This window comes from Anabrus simplex, chromosome 3 (genome assembly GCF_040414725.1).
Source record: "Anabrus simplex isolate iqAnaSimp1 chromosome 3, ASM4041472v1, whole genome shotgun sequence".
In the NCBI taxonomy this organism is placed as follows: domain Eukaryota; kingdom Metazoa; phylum Arthropoda; class Insecta; order Orthoptera; family Tettigoniidae; genus Anabrus; species Anabrus simplex.
In genome coordinates this window covers 441,524,473-441,536,629 of record NC_090267.1, presented here as the reverse complement: position 1 = coordinate 441,536,629, position 12,157 = coordinate 441,524,473, and the positions used below count along the sequence as shown (strand labels likewise).

At 39.5% G+C, this 12,157-nt stretch overlaps 1 protein-coding gene across 7 annotated transcripts in view; it reads right to left on the bottom strand.

Moving 5' to 3' along the window:
• kst (spectrin beta chain, non-erythrocytic 5 kst) overlaps positions 1-12,157 on the bottom strand; it is a 621,462-nt gene that overhangs the window by 86,832 nt on the left and 522,473 nt on the right. For all 7 annotated transcript variants that reach the window (XM_067143517.2, XM_067143512.2, XM_067143511.2 and 4 more), the window contains 5 exons: positions 10,460-10,633; positions 7,028-7,228; positions 5,758-5,910; positions 1,298-1,588; positions 841-1,003 (listed from right to left, as the gene is read on the bottom strand). In XM_067143517.2, coding sequence (XP_066999618.1) covers positions 841-1,003; positions 1,298-1,588; positions 5,758-5,910; positions 7,028-7,228; positions 10,460-10,633 — 982 coding nt within the window. The remainder of the gene's footprint in view (positions 1-840; positions 1,004-1,297; positions 1,589-5,757; positions 5,911-7,027; positions 7,229-10,459; positions 10,634-12,157) is intronic.

Here is a 12,157-nt window from a genome sequence, read left to right as displayed (position 1 = left end):
GCATATATAATTGTGTGTGCACTCTTAACAACAACTCTCAGCAACACCTGAGAGTCCAACTTTCAGCAAGTCAATTTCATTCTACACAACCACTAGTAACAATAATTATACACCACTGCTGTTGTGAATGTCCTTAAAGGATAGGTTTTCTTAATCTAATGTTGTAAGTGAAATTTAATGGCCAAACATATTGGATGATCATCAATTTGGAGGATTCAAGACCGTAAGTCTACCATTGTCATCTTAATTTCATTTCTAATATTCATAACTTGTATACATAGTAGGTTGTATGTTTAGTACTCAGCCCAAAAGTTGGTTGGATCAACAGCTCTGCCATCAGCTATCATAGGTAACATATCTATTAATAAGAACTTGAAACAAACATCCCCTTGTCATATGCCTACTGAGTATTACATTTTTAGTTCATATGCAGGACAAGGAAAGACAGAGTGAGGAACAAAGATGTTAGAAAGGAAGTTGGAATGGAAGACCTACATGACAGAATAGATAGGAAAGAAAAAAAAAGGTGGTTTGGACATTGTAAAGTGGATGGAGGAGAAAAGAATTCCAAAACAGATGGAGCTGAATTTTGAGGGGAAGAGAGTGAGAGCAAAACCTAGAACAAGTGGATCAATTCAATGAAGAGGAGTGCAACGAGACGCAGCCTGGAGTAAGACAAAATGATGGAAGAGGAATGGTGGAAGGAGAGAGGAAGGTGGAGAAGTGCTGTAAATGTCCCGACCCAGCAGGGTCTGGATAAGGGGAAAGGAGGAGGATGGATACAGATATTCTCAAAGAAGGGAATGGCAACTATAAAAAAAATATGCCCTTCTCTCTCACCTTTGTCTTTGATGTGTTGAATGCGACTCTCATGAGCAACAAGCTCTGCTTGGAATGCTTGATGTTTTTGAAGTTTCTTAATTTTGTCCTCCAAACTAGTCACTTCTACTTTACTAGCCTCTGCTTCAAGTTTCTTTTGCTTTTCACCAATCCATGATTCAGCCTGCAGACAGAGGAAATTACAATGTACTTCCTCAACAAAAAAACAGAGGTACAGTTTACATTCACTCAATCCAACTTCTGGCAAGTGCCGAGTATAATGATGAAGACCCAACTAATGGCAATGTTTAGGAGTAAACCTGCTGGAAAAGCTCCTAATGTACTTTTAGGGCTATAAACAAATGATTACGGAAAGTTATCTACAGAAAACCTATCCTGCCTGTTCTTAAGCCAGTACAGCTTATGTGTCTAAGTTTACTTCTATGCAAAACTTTACTGTTTACACAAAAAATCTTACCTCACCACAATCCCGAACAAATTGAGCATACAACAGCGAATCCTCCAGCCGTAATCTGCGAGCTGTGCAGAGCTCCTTCACACGAGACCGTCTAGCCAGAACTTCATTTAAGCGTCGCTTGATAGTGGCACTATCAAAATGATTCTGGGCCAACAACTTGTCTCCATGTTCTTGCAGCGCCAACACTTTCTCTTCTTGGGTCATCAGAAGCTTTTCAAAAGCATCGTGTTTCTTCACCTGGGCATCCACCTCCTCCACAGAGCTGCCAAAATCTGAACTGGCCAAAGCAACCTGGAGAGATAAATAATCAGATGTTAATCAGCCATGTATGAATGTAGTATATCTATCCGTTAGTTCTGCTTCCTGATACGAGGTCGGGAAACTACTATGGCCAATGAATAGGAACTGTCCTGGCATTTGCCTGAAAGTAAAACTGGAGACAACAGAAAAACAATTTTCAGGAGAGTGGGGGGTCAAACCCACCCACGTCCTGAATGCAGAGCTTGGCTGTTAACACGTGTGGCCACTCTGCTCGGCTAACCAGCCTTGATAACATTAACTGAACCAAGCTTTTTGGAATTTTGAAGGTGATCATGATCAAACACTGGGAAAGAAGAGTTGTCTACAATTTGTACAAATATCAGTCTGCAATAATAAGAATCCTTTTTTTTTTTTTTTTTTTTTTTTTTGCTAGGGGCTTTACGTCGCGCCGACACAGATAGGTCTTATGGCGACGATGGGATAGGAGAGGCCTAGGAGTTGAAGCGGCCGTGGCCTTAATTAAGGTACAGCCCCAGCATTTGCCTGGTGTGAAAATGGGAAACCACGGAAAACCATTACGTAAGGTACAGCCCCAGGTGTGAAAATGGGAAACCAGAGAAAACCATCTTCAGGGCTGCCGACAGTGGGGTTCAAAGCTGATGATTTTGTTATTTTATTTGAGTCTGCAGAAGGTCAGGAGAAATTGCTGACTGCTATGGACAGTCTTAGAGAGGAGCACAAACATAGATACATAGCCTTTATCTCCTCATTCCGAGTACCCTCCTGCCACTGTTCCCACCTGTTTGTACCAGCAATCATTCTTGCTACTTTCATGTCTGTTACTTCTAACTTATGAATAAGATATCCTGAGTCCACCAAGCTTTCGCTCCCGTAAAGCAAAGTTGGTCTGAAAACAGACCAATGTAAAGATAGTTTCGTCTGGGAGCTGACTTCCTTCTTACAGAACACTATTGATCGCAGCTGCGAGCTCACTGCATTAGCTTTACGACACCTTGATTCAATCTCACTTACTATATTACCATCCTGGGAGAACACACAACCTAAATACTTGAAATTATCGACCTGTTCTAGCTTTGTATCACTAATCTGACATTCAATTCTGTTGAATTTCTTGCCTACCGACATCAATTTAGTCTTCGAGAGGCTAATTTTCATACCATACTCATTGCACCTATTTTCAAGTTCCAAGATATTAGACTGTAGGCTTTCGGCACAATCTGCTATTAAGACCAAGTCGTCAGCATAGGCCAGACTGCTTACTACATTTCCACATAACTGAATCCCTCCCTGCCAGGAGCACAAAATGAAAATAAATTAATGCAGATATTATATCAGAAAATAAAGTCTTAATCACTTCCACTCCAAATTAAACCCTAATTCTTAAGCATTCCATTTCAATTTATTTAGGAGAAAATTACTTTGTACACCACTGATTATGTGACAGAACATGCCCCTGGTACTTACGGCCAACATCTGATCAATGTGTGGTATGTATAGGTTTTCATCCACACATGTCGCATATGAACCTTGCCTCATGCCTGCCCCCTTTCACAGAATGACTAAAATAGTTATCACTATCACAACATGTATCATCATCTTCATAGTCAACAGCACCATTACGAACATTATTACATGTAGATGACCCCTTAAGTGAATTTTCACTGGCAGTTCACAGATACATATCATGCTTGAACATCACTGTATGAGTCATTGTCATTCACGTCTAAGGGTATGCATTTACAGTTCATCTTTCTGCTTAGGAGGAGGAGGAGGAGGAAGAACACTATCCAAACCAATCATCACTTGAAGTTTAGATTCCAGCGCTTGATCATCTTCACCCTCTAATTCACAAAACTCTCCATTGAGAAGTAGCAGGTATTAGTCATTAGATGAATGTGTATCCTATAATAAACTAATTATTCATTCAAGCTTCTATTCTATATCTGGGCTGGAGAATACAAAATAAAACCTTGATATCACATGAGAAACTATGAAAACTAATAAGGCAATAAAACAACTATACTACAAGAGGCAGAGTTTACATTTCTAGTAAACTCTTCTGGCATGGCTTGGCGCTTGAAACAGAAGAGCTTTATTTAGGTAACAAAACAAGCAAAACTGCACAAATATCTCAACTCGAAGGAAAGGCTCACAGGGAAACAAAAGCCTACACATCTACGAATCCATACGTGTGTTGAGTTCCGAAAAGACACGTTGGAATTGTATAGAATACACATAAATACCTTGTCTGTGTGAAGATGACTTAGAAGCTATTATAACATTAAAGGCTGGTCAACACATCGTTGACACTGGAGCGGAAACAGTTAAAGGAAGTACATGAATAGGTCTACTGCTGATTGGGTAGTGGAATAACTAACAATAGTAGAAGTAAGGAGGACATAAAATGCAGACTAGCACAAAGGCCTTTCTTAAGAAAGGATATTTCATACATTCGAACACAGATATGCATATTAGCCCACCTAGTGGCCATGATCGCTAAGGCGAGAAGTCTGACACTGTAGTTAGCCGGTTCCAGTCCCATTGGTCGGAAAAAAAAAAAAAAAAAAAAAACTTCACCATCAGAATGTTGGCCAGCAGGGTAGGGGAAGTGGTGGTATACAATTTCTAATCACTAGATTAAGTTCTGAAAGCCTGGATTAAATTTCAAACCTCTCCACTGTACTCCTATGGAGTGAGGTCATATGACATTGTTGATGGCGATTCATCCATCGGATGAGGACGTTAAACCTTTAGCAGACCCCTTGATGCTATTCGACAGGAGTAGGCTTTGTGCCAACACCGGATTTCACCTACTCCCTTTCTACTATCATGTACCACGTAATTAATTTCATCTCTAACTCCTTAGATGAGGTTTGACGTCAGAAAAAGCATGCGGTCGTAAAAAATTGTTAGGAAGATTCACCTTACATAGTACGTGAACCCATACAGAAATGGGACAAGGGTGTGTTAGAATTAACAGTCCATCTTTGTAGAGTCACCAAAACCATGAATAGTTAAGCGGGAGCAAAAAACTTGAGAAAACAAGTTTGAGAGGAAACACGCACCAGGCGAAATGCATGCGACACGTGATGAAAAACCACCAATCAATTTCAAATTTTGGAATAGTAGCACTCTCGATAGGCCTGAACTTCTTAATTTCAGTGGTCCCGTTATCAATGATCGTTTCGAATGTTGACCAGGTGCGCCTGCCCTATTCTAAATAGTCAGGTGGGCAGCAAAAAAACGAGAAGCCGTGTTAGAGAAGATAACAGATACATGCCAAACAGTATGTGACCATAGTGGAAACCGTCAATGAAGTTCCAATCTCTAATGGAAAAAATGAGGTTGTATGAGAAACTTGAGCTGATAAGTAAAAAATGTAAGTGAAAAAAGTTTAAAAAATTCATACCGCACAACATGACCAGACAGCAGTTAATTTCCACTCAATGGTCTGGCTGGCATTAAATCAATTTGACCTACATTTGTGAATTCGTAATATTTTAGAAGTTTTTATATTAAGTGGAACAACAATTTTACTGAATCAACTGTCATTTTTGCACAAAACAAATTTTAAGGACAGAAGGAATTTTTAATTACATCATTGTCTCTTTATTCTGTAGAACTGTTCTGACTTCATCACATTACATCTAGTGACTTTATCTAATGATGATTCACAACATGCACTTCTTTTAATTTATAAGTACCATGTATCATATGTGTGAATTTTGTTCATGTTTTGTAACTTTTAGTATATTGATTTTAAGTTAATTCTAGACAGCTGAAGATGGCCTAATGCGTCCAAAACATGTGCTGTTATTTTAATATGATGTTTTTACAACTTTTAATAATAAATAAACTTATAGGTATTGACTAGGTGGAGCTAATATACTGGCTTTTCAACGTATATAACAATTGTCAATATGGATCCAAAATGAAATTTTTCCATGTAAAATAAGCTAAACTGAGCAAAAATCTTTACTCAAAGGAAAAGTTCTGTAGGAAAAAATAAGACATATCTGCCAATCCACACTCGTGCCAAGTTTCAAAGAGGCACATTAGATGGTAGCAGAATACACACAGCATACAACAGAAAGCGTTTTATTGATTTTAAAAAATGCAGGATAATAAACATTGTTAACCATGGCATGATGAGAGCAATGTCTGAATATGATACTTACTTCTTGTGAGCTGCTGAGAGCATCAATTTGCTTGGCATCCCTCAAGAAGAAGTGCAAGTCAATCAGCTGATCTAGGTGAACCTTCTTGTGCTGCCAGGCAGAATGCAACTTCTGACGCTCTTCAAGAAGCTGGGTGTATCTCTCTTGGATTTCCTACAGCATACCATACACATTATCATTTCTGACAACAAACCATTTCCTTTGCACTTCTATTATCTCTCTGCAATTAAATTTATTATTACAGATTTAATTCTATGACCATATGGACACACACTTTTTCCCATTAAAAAAACTACAAAAAAGTTACTTGAAGATGAACTACCGTTACAAAAGACTAACGACTTCAAAAGATAAAGATTGATAATCAGTCCCACAAAATATTATTATTATTATTATTATTATTATTATTATTATTATTATATGGCCTCGGCTACCACGTGCAGGCATTGTAATTTGATACCATCTGGCTGCCTGCTTGTGCCTACTAGGTGGTAAAGTAAACGGAATTTCTCTTGGGCATCTATGGCCGAGTTCCAATTAATTTTGTTCGGTCAGACACCAGATGTGTCGCCAGAGGTCTTTTACATGCCGACATTGTATGACATGGGGTATCGTACGAACTTTTTCCCACCCTTCAAAAATCCAAGTACGTCTGTTGGGTTTGAACCCACATTCTTAGGATCCAGAGGTTGACACTCTACCACTGATTCACAGAGTGAGTAAGGTAAGAGTCAATAAAATACCACACATGGGCTGCAATATTCAGGAGACCTCGGACAACGATAGAGAAAGCTTGAGGCTCTTTTCTTCAGTGAAAAATATTCTTTGTAATAACACCAAGTTTAAAATTGAAAATCAGGCTTGTTGAATGTTACCATCCTGTTTTACAGAGTACAGAGCTGGTCCTTGAGAGACATACATTTAAAAAGATCTGAGGAATTTACTCTAGACTGGACTGATGAAGTGAAGAATATAAGGCATATGAAACATCAAGAAGCGGAAGTTTGAATATTTTGCCCATGTTGTGTGAAACCCAAAGAAATACAATCTCTTGTATATCATCATACAAAGAGATATTGAACGGAAGCAAGGTCCTAGAAGACCTCCTTCCTCTTCACACAGACTTTTATTGCATCACTAAAGTTTATGAACACACACACACTCTCTCTCTCTCTCTCTCTCTCTCTCTCTCTCTCTCTCCCCCCCCCCCCCCCTCTCCCACCAAAACTCTTTTGCTACTATGTCATTGAGATTCTGAGATTCTACCTACCTGAGAAGCATAGTGGCCATTCTGCACCATGCCCTCCCCCATCTCTATAACACTCTCAAAGCTCTCCTCACGAGCTTCTATCTCAGCCTTAACAGCTTCATGTTCTGCCTTCAACGTTTGAGCACTTGCTGCATCTCGAACCTTCTCTTCAGTCATCATTGTAGCACGAAGACCGGCAGCCCAACCCATCAAATCACGTACCTGGAACATGAACAGAACTGTGTATCTTTGTTCAGTCTAATTTTATGACAATTCCCATAAAAGTAGATCATTTGTCAAGTTGAAGTATTCATAGAAGTAGGTCTGTGATAGTTAAAATTAGGGTGAAATATTCTTCAAGACATCAACTAAAAGGAGTAAAAAGAACTTACCTAAATCAACATCTAAGTAAAAGAAATCCTGAGATCAAATTCATTAAAAACCAATAGCTCTACCAGGGGGTCAAACCTAGGGCTTCCAAGGAAGCTAATATGTCAACTTTAAAGGCAATCAATGTTGTTATTAATGACGAACATGTTCAACCATGTGTAAACTCAAAAGTCAAATACATGATGCCAGACACTTCCTGAGATTCCTCACAATATTACTTGATCCTTTCCTTCCAATATTATCAATGTCTCCATGTCTTTGTACTTTTGTGTTCTCACATTTGTCATGTCTCCTTTTTCTATTACTCCCACGTCCCACATTGACTTGTGTCCGAGTTTATCCTTTTGTGTGCTCGTATTTTCCTAGGTGAAACAGGCTCATATTTACATTTACAAGTAGTATAACTGACTGCTGTTTGAATGTCATGTATTTGTAATCTTACTGGTACACCACTTAATCTCTCTTCAAGGGACTGTACTGTATAAAAAAATACACTGACTGACAGAGCAAATGCAACACCAAGAAGGAGTGGTTCGAAAGGGATGAAAGTTGGGGAAAAAACAGAGACGGCACGGACGAATAATTGATGTTTATTTCAAACCGATATGCAGGTTACACAACGCGCACGGCATTGACTCAGTAGGATGTAGGACCAGCACGAGCGGCGATGCACGCAGAAACACGTCGAGGTACAGAGTCAATAAGAGTGCGGATGGTGTCCTGAGGGATGGTTCTCCATTCTCTGTCAACCATTTGCCACAGTTGGTCGTCCGTACGAGGCTGGGGCAGAGTTTGCAAACGGCATCCAATGAGATCCCACACGTGTTCGATTGGTGAGAGATCCGGAGAGTACGCTGGCCACGGAAGCATCTGTACACCTCGTAGAGCCTGTTGGGAGATGCGAGCAGTGTGTGGGCGGGCATTATCCTGCTGAAACAGAGCATTGGGCAGCCCCTGAAGGTACGGGAGTGCCACCGGCCGCAGCACGTGCTGCACGTAGCGGTGGGCATTTAACGTGCCTTGAATATGCACTAGAGGTGACGTGGAATCATACGCAATAGCGCCCCAAACCATGATGCCGCGTTGTCTAGCGGTAGGGCGCTCCACAGTTACTGCCGGATTTAACCTTTCTCCACGCCGACGCCACACTCGTCTGCGGTGACTATCACTGACAGAACAGAAGCGTGACTCATCGGAGAACACGACGTTCCGCCATTCCCTCATCCAAGTCGCTCTAGCTCGGCACCATGCCAGGCGTGCACGTCTATGCTGTGGAGTCAATGGTAGTCTTCTGAGCGGACGCCGGGAGTGCAGGCCTCCTTCAACCAATCTACGGGAAATTGTTCTGGTCGATATTGGAACAGCCAGGGTGTCTTGCACATGCTGAAGAATGGCGGTTGACGTGGCGTGCGGGACTGCCACCGCTTGGCGGCGGATGCGCCGATCCTCGCGTGCTAACGTCACTCGGGCTGCGCCTGGACCCCTCGCACGTGCCACATGTCCCTGCGCCAACCATCTTCGCCACAGGCGCTGCACCGTGGACACATCCCTATGGGTATCGGCTGCGATTTGACAAAGCGACCAACCTGCCCTTCTCAGCCCGATCACCATACCCCTCGTAAAGTCGTCTGTCTGCTGGAAATGCCTCCGTTGATGGCGGCCTGGCATTCTTAGCTATACACGTGTCCTGTGGCACACGACAACACGTTCTACAATGACTGTCGGCTGAGAAATCACGGTACGAAGTGGGCCATTCGCCAACGCCGTGTCCCATTTATCGTTCGCTATGTGAGCAGCACAGCGGCGCATTTCACATCATGAGCATACCTCAGCGACGTCAGTCTACCCTCCAATTGGCATAAAGTTCTGACCACTCCTTCTTGGTGTTGCATTTGCTCTGTCAGTCAGTGTAAAAAGGAAGAAGAGTAAGTCAGACTAATGAATATTGTTTTGCTGATATATTTTCTGAAGATATGCATTTTGTACCAATACCAAATTTTCAATATTTATGTAAGGAACCCTATGCACACCATTAATGTATACTGCTGAAAATCTGAACATCCATTACTCATTGTCATACAGCTCCCAGCAGTGCAATACAGAGCAGAAAAACACACGTGAATTTAATCAGATTTGAGCCTGTATTTCAGGTGTTCTGCCATAAAAGGCAGGATCTGTTATACACCATTTGAAGGAGAAAGAATTGCTTCTTTCTTGCAAGAACTACTGCTTTGAATTACCTTGACTAGTTTGAGTTTTATTTGACAATGAGTATATCCTCATCACACCTACCTTCATCCAACCCAAGATCAATGTAAATAATCGTGTAGTGTAAAATGTGCAATGATATTTCTGAAATTCTGAACAGAAGTGAGACTGAACGCGATTCAGAACTGTCAGACTGTAAAGACTATTTAGTGGTACTGGGGACAGTGATGGAACCAAAAAAAGCAACAGTGAGTCAGAAAATTCTGAAAATGATCAATGCTATATTGTGTAGCCATGTTCGATTTAAAAAATGAAAGGTGAACCATGGAAATGATGAGGAAGGCAATAAATTACAAAAATCATTTTCTGGGGCTAGTGGTATAGTTCCAATATATTACTCGTGACCCATAAAAGTAAAAAATGTAATAAATGTCTTGTGACTTTGTATATCCCTGACTGCTTCAAAATTTTCCACACCATGAAAACCTTATGGAAAAAAAAAAAAAAATCCAAAAGCAAGATTTATAATTCTTTCATTTCATAAATTAAAGATTGCATGAGAACTTACAAATAACTGCAACTCATGCAAATTAAATACTAATACTGTGTGTGCAAAGAGGTAGAAAGATGGTATGCAAATGGGTTAATTAGAAGCCTTCCTTTGACTAGGGTCCTATTACTTCTCATTTTCAATTAAAATAAGAACTCTGGTTACATCTGTTATGTACAGTATGTTTTAAATTATTACAATTACAGGACATCTGAACTGGTGTCGAGATACATTCTAGAAGATAAACAAAAAATGTTGATCAAACAGCCAGGAATAATATAAAGAGAAACCCTGCATTTAATTACCAAAGTAAGGAACTTTTGCAGATCACAGCTAGCATGAAGGTCCTGGGTACGTCGCAATGACCGCTCCTGCAAAGCTTCCCAGCTTGACACCACAATGTTCTGTTGTTCAGCTATATGGGTAGCATTTTGTCCAGGGTACACGGTTTGTAAACGAGCTGCATCTTCAACAAGTACCTGAAATTTAAAGAGTCATGACTCAAAAGTTTCCTTGATTAGTCATAATTACGAGTAGCAGACAAGTACCCAGAAACACATATCAATATTATCTACTTTTAACTGAATATTGAAGCAGACCTGGCCAACAGCTGGAAACTGCAGATGATGATGATGATGAACTGAATATTTTTTTTGTTAGTTGCTTTACGTCGCACCGACTCAGATAGGTCTTATGGCGACGATGGGACAGGAAAGGGCTAGGAGTGGGAAGGAAGCGGCCGTGGCCTTAATTAAGGTACAGCCCCAGCATTTGCGTGGTGTGAAAATGGGGAAACCACGGAAAACCATTTTCAGGGCTGCCGACAGTGGGGTTCGAACCTACTATCTCCCGAATACTGGATACTGTATTACATGTCATAAACCTCATTTTAGGTCCGTATTGAAAATTTTTTAACAGTTCAACAATAATAAAGGTGTTTCAATTTATTCCACCTATTCAATACTTATATTTTCACTTATAGTTGTTACATAATTAAATTCTTAGTTACATGGGACATGTTTCGCCCTCAATTAAGGGCATCTTCAGCCTAAATACAATAATAAAAAATACAACTAAATTAAAAGTGGAAGTTAAATACAATCATCAAAAATACAACTAAAATAAAAAGTGGAAGTTAAAAGTTTAGTCTGTTATTAAAATTCGGAACAATAAAAATGTGAAAAATGATAAAATAAAAAGATGCTAATGGAAAACTGTCTTATGATTAAACTATAATCTTGTCGGAGACTAAAACTTCTATTAACCAGATGATGTGTTCGTATGACGTAGTGAATATGTTCCTGAATATTCCGACAGATAAAACTCTTAATATCATTCATGATAATATTTGTAAACACAGTAATCTTAGTAAAATGGAAGTAGAAGAATTCACTAGATTGTTAAAGTTCGTATTAGACAATAATTACTTCACATTTAACAATAATATTTATAAACAGAATGGATTAGCAATGGGTGACCCAATATCGGGCATCCTTGCCGACATATTTATGGATTCAATCGAACACAATGAAATAATAGCAAAAATTAAAGGAATAGATTTATGGTTGAGATATGTAGATGATACATTTGTAATCATAAACAAAGATGTCACTAATAGTCAAGAAATCTTAAATAAATTAAATGAAATCGAACCTAATTTGAAATTCACGAGAGAGGACGAAGTCGATAACTCATTGAATTTTCTAGATATAACAGTTACGCGTAAGGTTAACACTTTTGATTTCCAAATATTTAGAAAACCGACACAATCATCTACAACTATAAACAATTCCTCTTTACACCCGAGTTCACATAAACAAGCATCTTTTCACAGTTTAATTTATAGAGCACTTAGAATCCCTCTATCTTCCAAGAATTTGAAGAAAGAATTAAATTATATTAGATACCTCGCTAAACAAAATGGTTTCAAAATAGAAATGATCAACAAATTAATCAATAAAATTAAGAACAAATTATCTACGAATCTGATACCAGAAAAGACC